At 39.9% G+C, this 15,841-nt stretch overlaps 1 protein-coding gene across 5 annotated transcripts in view; it reads right to left on the bottom strand.

Moving 5' to 3' along the window:
• LOC116729919 (uncharacterized) overlaps positions 1 to 14,425 on the bottom strand; it is a 46,289-nt gene extending 31,864 nt beyond the window's left edge. For 2 of the 5 annotated variants that reach the window (XM_032578802.1, XM_032578803.1), the window contains exons 1-6: positions 13,850 to 14,425; positions 4,267 to 4,368; positions 3,047 to 3,249; positions 2,534 to 2,700; positions 1,112 to 1,246; positions 71 to 159 (exon numbers count right to left, since the gene is read on the bottom strand). In XM_032578802.1, coding sequence (XP_032434693.1) covers positions 71 to 159; positions 1,112 to 1,246; positions 2,534 to 2,700; positions 3,047 to 3,249; positions 4,267 to 4,368; positions 13,850 to 13,888 — 735 coding nt within the window. In that variant the 5' untranslated portion in view covers positions 13,889 to 14,425. Of the gene's footprint in view, positions 1 to 70; positions 188 to 1,111; positions 1,247 to 2,533; positions 2,701 to 3,046; positions 3,250 to 4,266; positions 4,369 to 13,849 lie in introns of those variants that run through there. The other 3 variants (XM_032578800.1, XM_032578799.1, XM_032578804.1) reach the window with 3 other exon arrangements.
• Between the last annotated feature and the right edge of the window lie 1,416 nt (positions 14,426 to 15,841).

Here is a 15,841-nt window from a genome sequence, read left to right as displayed (position 1 = left end):
GATTTTAATGCAGTTTAATTAAGCTACAGATTCTTAAACCCATAGTTTGTACCAACAATAAGGAACGAACCTCCTGGTCTGTGGTCAGGGACGTGAGTGCGAGGGTCATCTCTCCGTCTGTGAACTCCTTCAGCTCCATCATCAGCAGCTGCGTTAACTCTACATCCGGTCAGCACACACAAATAGACTAACAGTTATATGAAAACACACACAAAATGATACAAAACAGTTTCACAACAGAAACAGAAAAACAGGAGAGTAAATATCCTCACCAGAACCAAAAGTTAACCGGACAGATGATGCAATTCTAGATCAAAACCTCAAAACTAAAAGCTTAGAGACCATCATGCTACACCAACAGCTTCCACACTAAGCTACTTTTATTGTACTTTGTGAATTCAAATTCAAAATACTTTACTGATCCCAAAGGAAATTTGAACTCTATAGAAATCTTATTTTTTTCCAATTTTACACTGGATATGTTACAAGGTTCTGAATAAACACATAATGGATACAACTTTAAAATTCAATCGGGAAGAATCTAATGCCACAAACATGGCTAATTAAATGTGAACCATCAGATTGTATCCCTTAAGCTCTGTAAGTGCTTCAGAGCTAAGAATCCCAAATAGTCAAAACAAAGCATCTTGACACTTTTGCTAGGTGCACCAAAGTTCAGTTTCTCTTGACATTTAGTTCATTTAAAACAAATTTTTGAGATTTTAAATGTGGTAGTTTTATGCTGCAGAACAGTTGGCTTGGAGGTTTTTCACTGCAGCCACACTAAGCAGAACACGGTTTGGTTTTCTTATCATGAAAGTAGAAACTTTATTTTTTTATTACAGATAACATACGTGATATGAAACGTTCAACAAAATAGCTTTCAGAAATTAGAGCGAATTTGTCCTGTCACATTGGAGCAAGCTCCTGGCAACAAATTCAGAATGAGGAATAATTTTGTATTTTTTGTTAACCTTAAAGAGCGTAAAGAACTTAAAGGGTCTCAACTGCATTAAAACATGCGAACCAAATCCAAGCTATCCCAAATTTCCTACAAATGTTTTTCTTTATTAATTTTTTCAGATAAAATCCAACATATTAAAAATTGCACCTTGTTGCTTCACTTCATCGGGTTGATCAACAGTGATATCACCCCACTCCTCCAAAGATCTCAGAAGGTCCTCCAGTTCTTCTGGGCCAGAGTCCTGTTTGATCCACAAAGCTTCTCTGAGGAGCTCCAAGGCATCTGGAGACAAACAAAACAAACATGCAAAAAAGTCAATAAATAGAGCAGAGGTTCTTGTTTTCAAAAGAAGTTTAATGTACTTCAAAAAATAAGTCCATCATATTGAAAATCTGACATACTTTTGTACAACAAGCTTCTGTAAAATCTAGGCTGGCTTTCACCCGATAAGAAACCTCTGCTCTGACTTGTACACACACACAGTGGGGTCTTTGTGAATCAACGTTGAGCTTATCAAGGTGCTGTATGAATGATTATGGAAGTATATCCATTATTAAAAAGTAACCATATATAGTTTATACCCTCTACCTCCGTAACACTTATCGTCTTTGTTGGAGTTTGTTGATCAGGTATAGAGTTGAGTAATTTCAGAATCAATGAATTAGTACAAAGATCTGTCACAAAGACATATGGGACATGGATCACTTAGAGTGCTTTATTCTCCTGCTCTGTTCATCAATCTTTCCTGTCTTAAACGCTGTGCTTTACTCGATTTACTGTGAGCTTTCTCTCCATATACCTTCCCTGACTGACTGACTGACTGAGTAGAAAACCAGCAGAGATACAGAATGAAGTTCAGACTTTGGCATCACCATAGAACCACTGCTTTAAATGTCTTTGAGAGGACAGTGACCTAAGTACATCTGATGTGTTTTCGCTATTTCAATATCTTAAACATGCATCGGTACACATAGTTTAGGAGTCTGTTTATGGGAATTGTTTGATCATTCGTCCAGAAGTCCATTTGTGGGGTCAGACACCGATGTTGGATGAGCAGGCCTGGCTCACAGTCTCCTCTCTAATTCATCCTAAACATCTTCCATCGGGTTGAGGTCAAGACTCAACCCGGCAGGCCCATCAAGTTCTTCCACATCAAACCTACTCATCCACCTGCTTATGGACCTTGCTTTGTATAACCCTAACTTAAATGTAATTTAAGTTAGGGTTGAAGGAACTATCCCTAATCGAGTCTACAAAAGTCCAAAAGTCACCAGACTTCAATGATTCGGAGGGTGACCTGAGTATTTCTTAATTGTTTTTTGTAGACACTTTGTTGTTCTGTTGGGGAAAACTACTTTAAAAGAGAGCATTTTTTAAACTGTTTTGAAAAGTTACATTATGGGTCTCTGTGCACCTTTCTAAGCTTTTTCTTACCCATACTCACCAACCCCTCTCACTTTTCCCTCCATCTCTCCTGGTGAGTGTTAAGCGAGTCATGTCAGGGGATTTGTGTGTGTCCTCCTTCATCGCCCCATTACTCCCCCCAGGGGGTCCCTTTTCCTCCCTCACCTCCGAGAAGCTCCCCCAGCGCTGCTCTGCTCTGCTCCGCTGCGTCTTGAAGAATCTCTCTGGCGACTGTTGTCAGGGCGGACATTCCCCCATCATCCGCTGCGTCCCGCTGCCCGTCCTGATGGACCACTCGCAGGACACTGGACTCCACAGCGTGGTACTCAGAGCTAGGAGAGAGATAAAATAGGGGTGATACGGGTGTGGATGGCTGCAGGGGAAGAAGCCATAATTGTGAGGCATTTGTGCAAATGCAGTTTTCCTTCGGGTCATAAGATGAACACACAGAGGCCTGAAATACACATCTAAATCATATTTTTACAAGCCTCAGAGGACACCAACAAGTTTCTAAAAGATAAGCAAGCCTTTTAAGAGACATTTGCATGCCAAGGGACTACTGCAAACTCTTTTGCAAAAAAATACATACAAAATTCAACTTTTAGGTGAATTATTAAAATTAATTGAAATTAAATACAACTGAGTTCAGGAGTGTGAATGTGATTTGCATTTACTCACCTCTCCAGCAGGCCATCTCTCAGCAGAGTTAGCAAAAGCTTTCCAGTGTGATGAAGATTCACTAGGTCTATTTCTTCCCTCCATAACAACTCGCTTTCACTAATTTTCACCCTGCGCAAATACCTGACCGTCTCTTCCGGCAATTCAGTGCTGCACTGCTTCCTGCACAGCAAGGGTACACACACTCCACCTGAGGGTTGCTTCTAGATCACACAGAAGCACACACAGAGAAACAAATAAAGCAGAGTTGGAGACAATGGTGGTTCTTGTATAAATGGAGCCCCGTTCTGTCTTCTCACACACAACGCACTCTGACCCACTTTCCCAAAAAAGCCCAAACAACTTTTTACTATGTCACCTATTAAAAACATAAATAACAAAAAAATATAAATTTTATAATAATTGATTGAAACAGGCTGTTAATATAGTGTTCACATTTTCTCAATATAAAGTAATTCAATGCCAAGAAAAAAAAATGTAATTTGTTAAAATGTTATTTTTTGCCAAATTGTTAAAAACACTCATGTTCCTTTTTGTCTTCAGCGGCGCTGTTGTCAATTTACTGTTTCGGGTCATTGACCTGTTGCATAAAGCAGTTTTAGCCAAACTTTAGAAGTCAAACAGATGACTTCACATTTCAGTTCAGAAACCCTGAGTATACAGAATGAGTAAATATGCAACTAGAAAGTTTGCATCCAGCACTTTCCCGTTGGTTCTGGTTTTATGTGTGTCATGTGTGAGAGTTTACAAGAAAGGCAAAAGGACATCTGCTACTAAACCATCTCTGAACCAGCAATAAACAGATAAACTGGGATTTATTTTTATATAAAGTTTTTTTGAAATTAGCTTATTGTCAAAGACATGCATCAGCAGTTTTATAAGAGCTATTGTGGTGCACAGGTTGAACAAACAAAACAAACCTGCATCCTCACTTTTCCACCATCGTACGTCACAGAAGATTCTGTTTGGAAACAGGTTTTATCCTCTTTTACAACTTGGCTAATGCCGTCATTCTCCTATTAAGCCTCCTTCTGAAGATTTCTTTACTTTTTCTGTATTTTATTAAGTGGAAGTTTAAAATTTTACATGTCAACTTTGATTTTTCTTTATTATATACATTTGTTCCTACTTTTCCATTAACATTTCTCAAAAGTGGAATGAAGTAAAAGTTACTGTTAACTCTTCCAAGTTAGATGCGCATTAACTGTTGCTGCAGTTACCTGACTGAGGTGCAGTGCTAAGCACAGAGTTGCAGCCACAGTGCCAACATCAGGCTCTGGTCCACCTAAGACAGCATGGATGGGACCCTCAGGCACACCTGCCTGAAAACACACACAAAGAATCTCAGTTACTTATTCTGTGAATTTTATTTAAATTAATCAGAAATAGTGATAAGTCAGTCTGCAGCACAGAATATTTGCTTTCAGTAATCAAATACAGGAAGTAACTGGTTGTACGTGATTGCACATTATTGCATGACCTAAATGCTCATCCTCTCACACACACAACAGTGTATCAGTGGAAACTCACTGAGCCAGCACGTCTCATCTGGATGACTGTATCATCTTGAAACCCTCTGTATGAATTAATAATGAAACCACAGCACTGCATGATTCAGTTCAGGTTAGGCAAGAGAGCACTTTTGAACAGGGTTGGCGATGGTGTCAAAATCACTTAGAACAGCAAAGCAACAGGAGCTTATTTTACCTCTCAGTTTCATGGCTTGTCAGAGCAGCTATTAGTTCCACTGACTACGCTTAACGATGAGGACAAAATTTCCCCATTTCGAGTAAACAGACATTAACGAGAGCTGCATCGCAAAGATTAGGCATTCATCTCTGCGCAAGAAAGGCAGAAAATTAAGTCTCTTCCCTCATTTGTTGACTGGGATTCTTGGAGTAATCTCTGAAAATGGCAGATAATTAATGATCCTCCAGCATAATCCAAATAGGTTTGTACACAATGGTGCAATGTAAAACAGTCTTTATGAAATTCTAAATTTAAAAGTGGTTTCTAAAAGGCTACAATGCATCCCAAATGAGCACATTTGTCAGCAATTTGAACAATTAAAAAAAATTCCACAGATTTTAAGTATGTAAGTATGGACAGAACCCAAAGCATGTCTCGCTCTGTTTCCAGCTATACGTATGAGGGGCCGTTTAGGACAAAATTTACGTTTTGTCTCTCACACACTACCAAAAACTCTCGCATACTCCAAAAAAGTAGCCACGCACACTCCAAAAAATTACGTTTTGTCTCTCACACACTACCAAAAACTCTCGCATACTCCAAAAAGTAGCCACGCACACTCCAAAAAATTACGTTTTGTCTCTCACACACTACCAAAAACTCTCGCATACTCCAAAAAAGTAGCCACGCACACTCCAAAAAATTACGTTTTGTCTCTCACACACTACCAAAAACTCTCGCATACTCCAAAAAAGTAGCCACGCACACTCCAAAAAATTACGTTTTGTCTCTCACACACTACCAAAAACTCTCGCATACTCCAAAAAAATAGCCTCGCACACTCCAAAAAATTACGTTTTGTCCCTCACACACTACCAAAAACTCACGCATACTCCAAAAAAATAGCCTCGCATACTCAAAAAATTACGTTTTGTCTCTCACACACTACCAAAAACTCTCGCATACTCAAAAAAATTACATTTTGTCTCTCACACACTACCAAAAACTCACGCATACTCAAAAAAATAGCCACGCACACTCAAAAATTACTCACGCACATTCAAAAAATACTCAAATTGCGTATACACACACTACTAAAATGTCACACACACACACACAAACGTTAACTTTCTCGCTCACATACACTACTATCAGCTCGCTCACATACACTGTACTAACAGCTCGCACATTCACAAACGTTAACTTTCTCGCTCACATACACTACTACCAGCTCGCGCACATACACACAAACGTTAACTTTCTCGCACACATACACTGCTAACAGCTCGCACATTCACAAACGTTAACTTTCTCGCACACATACACTGCTAACAGCTCGCACACACACAGACGTTTATCTCTCACATACACAAGACTAAAGTTGAACACACACACAGTACTAAGACTCGTTTTATGTATGTGTGAGAGCGAGACTTTTTATGAATGTGTGAGAGCGACACTCTTTATGAATGTGTGAGAGCGAGAATCTTTTTGAATGTGTGAGAGCGACACTCTTTTTGAATGTGTGAGAGTTGTCACGGAAGAGGCGGGGCATAATTTTTGGATCAAACTGCGCATGCGTAGATCCTAAACTATAAGTTTCGATTGTTGACTCACTGTATGTTCTATTACTTAGTATATTTGTGCTTTTAAATATATATAGAACGTTTAACTTTCTTGTAGATTAAATGTGCTATAGAAATAAATGAATCTGATTGATTGATTAAAAATAGCAAAATTGCTGTAGTACAATCTGTCCACTGGGTGCCAGATTGTAGCACTGCGGGCAGTCGTTGAATCGTTTAATGCGCCTGTCAAAGTGCTGGTTGCCTCCGGAGAAGATAGAATGGTGTTTAAAATGGCAGCTGCCTGACCAATTCTCTCTCGTTTCGAATTAGAGTTAGCCATGTTCGGTATAGCAAACTCTTTCTTCTTCGGCACTAGTTGGCGCCGGTTAATAATTCCTGTAATACTGGCACCCAGTGGACAGATTGTACTACAGCAATTTTGCTATTTTTAATCAATCAATCAGATTCATTTATTTCTATAGCACATTTAATCTACAAGAAAGTTAAACGTTCTATATATATTTAAAAGCACAAATATACTAAGTAATAGAACATACAGTGAGTCAACAATCGAAACTTATAGTTTAGGATCTACGCATGCGCAGTTTGATCCAAAAATTATGCCCCGCCTCTTCCGTGACAACTCTCACACATTCAAAAAGAGTGTCGCTCTCACACATTCAAAAAGATTCTCGCTCTCACACATTCATAAAGAGTGTCGCTCTCACACATTCATAAAAAGTCTCGCTCTCACACATACATAAAACGAGTCTTAGTACTGTGTGTGTGTTCAACTTTAGTCTTGTGTATGTGAGAGATAAACGTCTGTGTGTGTGCGAGCTGTTAGCAGTGTATGTGTGCGAGAAAGTTAACGTTTGTGAATGTGCGAGCTGTTAGCAGTGTATGTGTGCGAGAAAGTTAACGTTTGTGTGTATGTGCGCGAGCTGGTAGTAGTGTATGTGAGCGAGAAAGTTAACGTTTGTGAATGTGCGAGCTGTTAGTACAGTGTATGTGAGCGAGCTGATAGTAGTGTATGTGAGCGAGAAAGTTAACGTTTGTGTGTGTGTGTGTGACATTTTAGTAGTGTGTGTATACGCAATTTGAGTATTTTTTGAATGTGCGTGAGTAATTTTTGAGTGTGCGTGGCTATTTTTTTGAGTATGCGTGAGTTTTTGGTAGTGTGTGAGAGACAAAATGTAATTTTTTTGAGTATGCGAGAGTTTTTGGTAGTGTGTGAGAGACAAAACGTAATTTTTTGAGTATGCGAGGCTATTTTTTTGGAGTATGCGTGAGTTTTTGGTAGTGTGTGAGGGACAAAACGTAATTTTTTGGAGTGTGCGAGGCTATTTTTTTGGAGTATGCGAGAGTTTTTGGTAGTGTGTGAGAGACAAAACGTAATTTTTTGGAGTGTGCGTGGCTACTTTTTTGGAGTATGCGAGAGTTTTTGGTAGTGTGTGAGAGACAAAACGTAATTTTTTGGAGTGTGCGTGGCTACTTTTTTGGAGTATGCGAGAGTTTTTGGTAGTGTGTGAGAGACAAAACGTAATTTTTTGGAGTGTGCGTGGCTACTTTTTTGGAGTATGCGAGAGTTTTTGGTAGTGTGTGAGAGACAAAACGTAAATTTTGTCCTAAACGGCCCCTCATATATACGGCTTCATCTCTCAAACAGATAAGCTGAATCAACGCCCGCACAAACCCTGCCTGCAGGTTTTGCCGTTAATTACAATGCAAAATGTGGAAACAATGAATTCACCGGTTATCTGAAGCAAATCTTAATTGCTTTGTAAGATGTCAAAATGTGAAAAGAAATACAGCAAAAGGCTGATTTTATTCCTGTCAGGTCAGTGAACATGAGTAACAGACGAGTAGAAAAGTATGTCTACAGCACAGTGTAGTGCAGAAGTAACCTCACAACTTAACTTCTCCATATTTTTATATGTTACAACCACAAACTTGAAAGTATTTAACTCAGATTTTTGTTATGACAAATAAAAATCTGAGAAGTGTGGCATGCACTGCCATTCAGTCACTCTAAGAAAATACTTTGAAGAACAATATTCTGCTGCAAGTCTTTTGAGGTGTCTGTCTCTCAAGCCCAATCAGATTAGAGGGAGAGTCTCTGGACTTTGACTGGGCATTTCCAATAGTTTTTTGCAGCCTCTCAATGGTTTTCTTCTAGTGTTGCCCTTTGACCAGCTTCCATGTTCATGCCAAATAAAAGCATCCCCAGAGCATAATACTGCTACCGCCATGTCTCTTGGTTTTATAAACCTCATCACAACTTTCTCCACTGCCTATCTGTTGCTTGCTTCAGCCTTATTATTGTAATTTGGGTTTTGGTCTAATCTGTTCTAGTACTGTACGGCATTTTTTTTTAAAAACCTGTCATTTATAAATAAGTGGATTTTAATTTCTCAGTCTCCAAGATGATGTCGGTTCTTTGATGTTCTCCAACAAACCTCATAAAAAACCTTTGTGTTTATACTGGGATTAAACAACTACATTCTAATTATTAATTACAACTTTTAAAGGCATTTTGTTTGCAATGGTTTTTATTTAGGGGCATAAGAACAAAAGGAGTCAACAACAAAAACATGCAACACTTTTCGGAACTTGTAATAAAACTGAGAAAAACTTGTTGTTACGCCCCCCCAAGCTCTAGGGGTTCAGAGACGGTAACATAAAGATGTGTCCAGAGAAAAAGTGGAATGAAAAAAATGATTTATTACAAAAGAAGGTTTTCACAGAACCAAAACACAATACAACTTAACCCAATTAAACAAAAGTAAAGGACCAACAAATGTAGAAATCACAGTGCAAATTAAATAACAAGATGTTCAAACGCGTCCGTCTAAAGAAACTCAAACCAACCCAAAAGAAAGGACAAAAGGGAGCACCAAAACCTCCCAAACACAAGCCTCTAGCTTGTTCAAGGTTGACCTAAAGCAGATTCACCACTTAGCAAAAGAAGCAAGAACAAAATTGTTCAAACTGCCCAAAACAGTCACCAAACACGGAAGGTGGGGGTCAGCTTCACACAACCTCTTCCTGCTAGCTGCCCCACTGGAGGAATGAACTCAGACGTCTTTTATATGGTGCAGGTGGGTCTCATCAACGTCTGATTGGCTTTGCTGCTCCAATGGGGTGGCTGCTCTCCTGCAGCCTCTAGGCAGCCAATCAGAAAGCTGTGCCCGCACAGCTGATCCTGCATAATAGAAAAAAAACAAAGAGCCTGCACAGCCTCAAGAGGCCAGGGGCCGTAACACTTGTATAATTTTTCGACCTCGCAATTATGAACTAGTAGTCTGCATTGGTCTTCCATATAAACACATTGAAGTTTTGGGGTGAAAGGTGACAGAAACTTAGAAAAGCTCAAGAAGAACGATGATATCACTGTTCATGAATGACACAAAAATGGAGCAGGACATCAATAGCCGACTGATCAATCAGCTCCCGATTTACCAGTTGATCTACGTTACCAACTTCAATAATCATCTGGAGCTCTGGGTATTGACCAAAGGAACGAGATCGCAGATACAAGCCATCAAAATGAGTTTCCTTTGCAGGGTGTAGGTGAGAAGCTCCGTTGTCATGGAAGGACTCAGACTTAAGTTGAAGGATATGAAAACTTTTGCTTTTGTTTACTCTTGGTTAGTTCACTTTAGAAAATAATTAACAGCAATGTATGATGTACTCCATACAGCCCTCTATACACCATACACCTTTTGTATGTGATATGGAGGAGAATGACAAAGTCACTCATGTTTCGTGGACATCACCCTGAAAATGTGACACTTGATCATTAGTTGACGCCTAGCTGAAGCCCAAGTGGTAAAGAGGGAACAAGTGCAAGTTCAGTGTGCAGAGAAAAGGTTAGTGGCTGTCAATTACTCTCTGAGAATGACATTTGAAGATGTCAGGTGAGATTTGAGGAGAGAGGATTTCAAATAGGCTTATTAACAAAGAGGTGGGGTGAAAATGAACCAAGCAGATCAGATATGCAGAAAAAAATCTAAAAGGAAAGTGAACAAGTGAAAATATGCAAATTAGTGATAACCGGAAGAGAGCTGGGAAAGATTTACAAATTAAAGGAGAGGTGAAGATAGAATTAGGAGAGGAACGTAGAGAGAAGGTGTGTGAAAGAAAGATACAATGCAGCTCCTTTATAAGAGGGAGAGAGAGAAGATAAATCAATACTAGATAGGCAGCGGAGAGGAAGTGATGCATTAGCAGGAGAAAGGCCAGTGTCCGTTCCACTGCATCGGGAAAATATTGGTGTGTGTATGTGTGTCCGCAGGAGCATGTATTAGTCATCTGATATCTTTCGGTCAGAGTGTTCTTCCTCCCTCCTTTACAACATTCAACATCTTTCTTTTCAGTGGTGGTCAACATGATCATTTTTCTGTCAGGTAGTACTGGAAAACAATGGACTATTACTCCTGCTTCACAATATATTATGTAACTGTCACGATTTAAAAACAAAACTTTTATTATTAATTTTACCTAATTACATCATTTGGAAGAAAGGCAACGTAACCAAAATTACATTAAAATAAAACTGACATTTCTAAGTACATCACTATGTACACTAAGAAGTACATTTCTACTTCTCAGAGCGATCTTCTGCTGTAAGCTAGTGCACCAAAATCTCAACCCAAATTGGTCATAATGCCCAGCAAACAAATTACAACTTTGTGTGGTTCCACAAATAGGACTGCTTTATAAACCTTAAATTATGCAGCTGATCACCTGAATATTTAGGATTTTGGACTATATTTGGACTAAAATCAGCATCGTCAGTCACATGTAGTGCGAAGCAGCATTTATCCAGTGCTCACAGAACCAACAAAAACATAGAGATATAGATAAATTCACCATAAACACCCATTTACTATTGAGTGCACAAACAAGTAGTGGAAAACCCATGTGGAAAACACCAGATGGATAATTTTACCCCAACCTTTTCCCTCATGCCACCTCCATGGACTCTGCCGCCCTGGGCTGAGAGCCATGTAGCTCATAGTCCATAGATACACGTTTTCCACTATAACACTAAACATTTCTGCTACCACGGATGTGACTGGCTTTGGAATAGTTTTACACATCCTTTTCACACGGGAAACCTTGAAAAAGTGGCTTATCTGGAGCCTTTTGTGATCCAGCAGTTACTTTTATGTCTAAGCAATAACATGATGCTGTAAAACTTCCACAGGAAATAATCTTCCAGCACCCCAGACGCACAAGTGGTCAATAAATAACAGCTGGAAGAATAAAAGGTAAAAAGGGTCTTTAAGTATACAGTCTATGCAGATGTTGTAAGTAACCTCAGCTCACAGTTTGAGCTCTTTGCTAAATGACGATGAGCTACAGAGCAAAGAACTGAGCAGAAGAGGAGATGGATTCAGTAAGTACGCGCAGAGCCAAGCCAATTAGAGGTATGGCTGTTCTGGATCACGGCCATCTTTAAAGTGAGTGAAGAAACTCTCAGAGAATGACAGAGATAATGAGTGGTCTGCAAAAGGCTGAATCGTCAAACTTTAGACATAAGAGATTGATAAAGAATCCATGGATGGGTGTCTTTGTGTTCAAGATACAAAATGGACACGTTACATCTTATCTGCAACCTCCAAGACTCAACACTTTCTCTCCCTAACACAAGACAACCTCAGGAAGCTCTCATTTGCAAATGTACATCTTTGATCTTTTCTTCTTTGACAGCTTTCACCGTATTCATGTGAAGCACTTTGAGGACAAAGGCTCCTGATTTCGCTTTAAAATTTCCTTCCTGGCAGCTTTTTCATAGGGACACACTCACACTCACACTCCAGTTTACATGGACGGATGATGGCTTCTGAACATTTCTGGCTTTTAAGTGAATGGTGCAAACATGCATCATGCAGTGTATTCCTAAAAACACACATTTTTAGGAATTGCTATAGCCACAAACTTCAGTGACTTTTATTAATATTTTATGTAAAAAAACAATGCAGAGTAATGAAGAATTGTGAAGTGGGGTTGAAAGAGCTGTGGCTTTATATTTTTTCTACAATTAAAATGTATTCATCCCTCTTTACTCCAATGGTAATAAAAAAATTCCAGTGCAACTGATTGTCTTCAAAAGTCACTGAATTTGATAACAGAACCAGCTGTGTGCAATTTATTCACAGTATAAATCAAGCTGTTCTGTGAAAGCCTTAAAGGTTAGTTAGTGAACATTAGTGACATTAGCAAGATGAAGATGAAGGAGCACAGCAAGCAGGTCAGGCAGAAGTTCAAAGCAGAAATTGTTTAAGAAAATAGTGTTGAGATTTGTGGACATCTCACTGTTAAATTCCTTATTTTAAAATGGAAAGAATTTGGCACAACTGGAAAACTACCAAGAGGCAGCTGTCGACTGGGTCGACAGTCAGGGCAAAGAAGAGCATCTACCAGAGATGGAGCCAAGAGGCCCATGGTCACTATGAAGGAGCTGCAGAGATCCAAACACTCTCCTTTATGGAGTAGTTGTTGAAAGAAAACCCTTTAGAAGGTTTAAGAACTAGACATAAGCAAAGGCTTAGCTTACAACAGAATACTGACCCTAAAACAAGGCAACTTAACTTATTTAAACTCATTATTTTCATGTCAAATGTTCATCAACCATCTCTAGCCAGCAAAATGAACAGATTGGTCTTTTCATAGTTAAAATCAAACAAACCAAAAATGTATGTATTCATAATAAACCTTTCTGGTGCCTGACAGGATGCATTTATGTTTATGTAACTACAGGCACAGGAAAGGACCAAAACAGCAAAAGCATTATGTGTTTTCAACTGCTCCTAAACGATACATACCTGAGCAGGTTTACAAACCAGAGGAAGCTCTCTCACAATCGACTTCTTTGTGTCGCTTAGAGTGCAGAGTACATGAGTAACACTACATGGCAATATGGCCAAAATATAATAAAAATAAATAGGACAGAGAAGGTTTAATGGCACTTGCAACCTTAAGGCCAGAGCAGGTTCATTGAATGCTTACAGAAATATCCCTAAACATGAAGCCTGGTTAAAAACAAAACTGGTTCACATTGGCTCTGTCATGAAGTCGGCCAGTCTCTTCTGTATTTGCATGAGGCTTTTATCTAATAGGTTCTTTGAACATACTGAGCCCAACATCAAATGCAAATTCTGAGTCGGTGTCTGCAGAGCAGCCAGATACCAGGAAAGACATAGAGTCACTGGACAAACTTGTTGATGTCATGTCTTTCCCACTGATTTAGAGACCAGCTTCTCCTTCAAATGCACACACCATTGTGGTCCTGTAAAACACAGCATGCCATTTTTTTGTTTGTTTGTTTGTTTGGACCAAACACGTCTCAAATACTGGCGATCTACAGGTGCTTATTGTGGGGTGGGGTGGGAGGGAGACCAAAGCTTTCTTTAGCTGTTCGCTGTCTGTGCAACAGGAGCGCAGCTCGTAGCACAGCAGAAGCACCTTCCCCGTCACGATCTCATTCATTATACCCACAAGGTGGTGTCATCAACGCCGCCGAGGGCTCTCAACTCACCCCGAGCCTGCTCTGGACCCTCCGCAAATACTCCTCCATGTCGGCCTGCGTCGCTATGGCGCTGCAGCAGATCTCTCCATAGACCAGGTTTTGGAGGAATAAACCCGGTATGTGTACGTGTGTGGGCGTGAGTATGCGTGTGTATATTTTCTCCGCTTCCGAGTCCCCCGCTGCGCTCGTACTGCAGCACTTGTCGCCGCGCTGAGCTGTCGGTCCTCCCCCTTTTTTTCCTCCCACGGAGTGAAACCCTCTACAACACCGAGCGCGGGTGGGTGTGACGGCAGGAAGAGGAGATCCGACGGAGGCGCGCTCCCTGATTGAAGCGATTCAGCCGCGCTCCCTGCGGTACGAAGAGCTCGCCCCCCTGTCTCACCCCTCAAAGACACAGAGACCCATTCAGACCCGCTCTGCCCGGCTGGCTGACCGCCTCAGCCTCGGCCACTAACGTAATTAATTCAGGTGGTGAATGAGAAATTGTTGCTTTCCAGCATCACGCATGACACTCTTTCACGGCCAACAGCTGTGCCTTCACTCTTCTGGTACACAGGGGAGAAAAATGCCGCAATATGATCCAGACCACAGATGCAATCACTGCAAGAGATCTGCAATATACCTATCTGAGGGAGTGCTGTTGGAAACACTTCAATTAATCTGAAATATTACTTAGTGACTGCTCACATATCTATCTATCTATGAAAAAAATTGGAGATATATATTTTTTCAATTTTAACAATATTGACAAAGGAAAATACCTTTTACTTTTTTACGCTCTAAAAATGTTTCCACTCAAAATTAGGACGATGTGAGAAATACAGTTACACATGCATGTATACATTTTTATAAAAAACATGAAGAATAGACTAAGATTTGTCAGATCGATCGTAAAGCATGAAAGACCAGAGCTTCTGAAATAATGTTTTGGTTTTTTTGACAGCTGGTTCTCAAATGCATTTCGCCGTGGTGTTTTTTTTTTTTTTTCCTAAAACCAAATACAGCACTATTATAAGCAGAACATTACTTACCATGAAGCATGGAGGAGGAAGTGTCATGGTTTGGTCATGTTTTGCTGTGGCTGGACATGGCCAGCTCACCAAAACAGAGTCCACCATGAGTATCCGAGTGTATTTGAGGAAAATAGATTTAAAACAAAAGTTGAAGCTGTACTGCACCCTGAAACATGTGAGATGACTTGAAACCACTTATGAAATCCATGAAACATGTCACCTAAAGTGAGAAGGGCCAATTTTTCAGAGTGATTTAAGAAATTGGTAGATGGAAACATTAAACATCTGTGACCTTATTTATTCTATCCACTGAGCTGTGTGTAGGTATGTGTGTGTGTCTCTCTTCGGCTCCTCTCATTGCAGGAGGTGATTGGCAGGTGTGCTCCCACAGCTGCATCTCATCAAACCTCATCAGAGGAGCATAAAGAGGAGCCGATTACATGAGGAATATGTCAGATTATTATGCTGTGGTAGTCAGGCTACCCTTTCTTCTCTGTTTTTACTTTGTTGTCTTCTTTAATGTAAGAATCGGTTCCTGTGTTTGGCTGCCATCTTGAGACCACCTGCCTGGATCACTCTAACCACTGGCCTTTTGCTCACCTGATTGCCCTCCAAAGTTCCTCTGTTCTTCACACTCATATTCTCAAAGAAAACAACAAGGAAACAATCAAGTTGCCATTCACCACCAGGAATGAACCTCAGACTCTGGAGGTATATACATGGTACAAGAAAGAAAAATGTCCTAAACTATCTCAAATTCATTTAGGTTTTTTCGCTGTGGATAAATTTTTCTTTTATCTCTTCAGTCAAAAGAGCAGTTCCCAAACATTTTGAGAATCATTAAGATTTTTACTTTTATTTATTTCAAACTTAATATGGGCCTTTGTGGTTTTGGCTTTGGAGCTTCTCCACAGCTGTCATTAGATGCCTTGGACCTTAACTATGAGACATAAGTCTTGTGGTCTTAGATGTTCAGGGTTCTTTGCTG

This window comes from Xiphophorus hellerii, chromosome 12, assembly GCF_003331165.1.
Source record: "Xiphophorus hellerii strain 12219 chromosome 12, Xiphophorus_hellerii-4.1, whole genome shotgun sequence".
NCBI classification, from domain to species: domain Eukaryota; kingdom Metazoa; phylum Chordata; class Actinopteri; order Cyprinodontiformes; family Poeciliidae; genus Xiphophorus; species Xiphophorus hellerii.
This window is presented reverse-complemented; position numbering and strand designations above follow the sequence as displayed.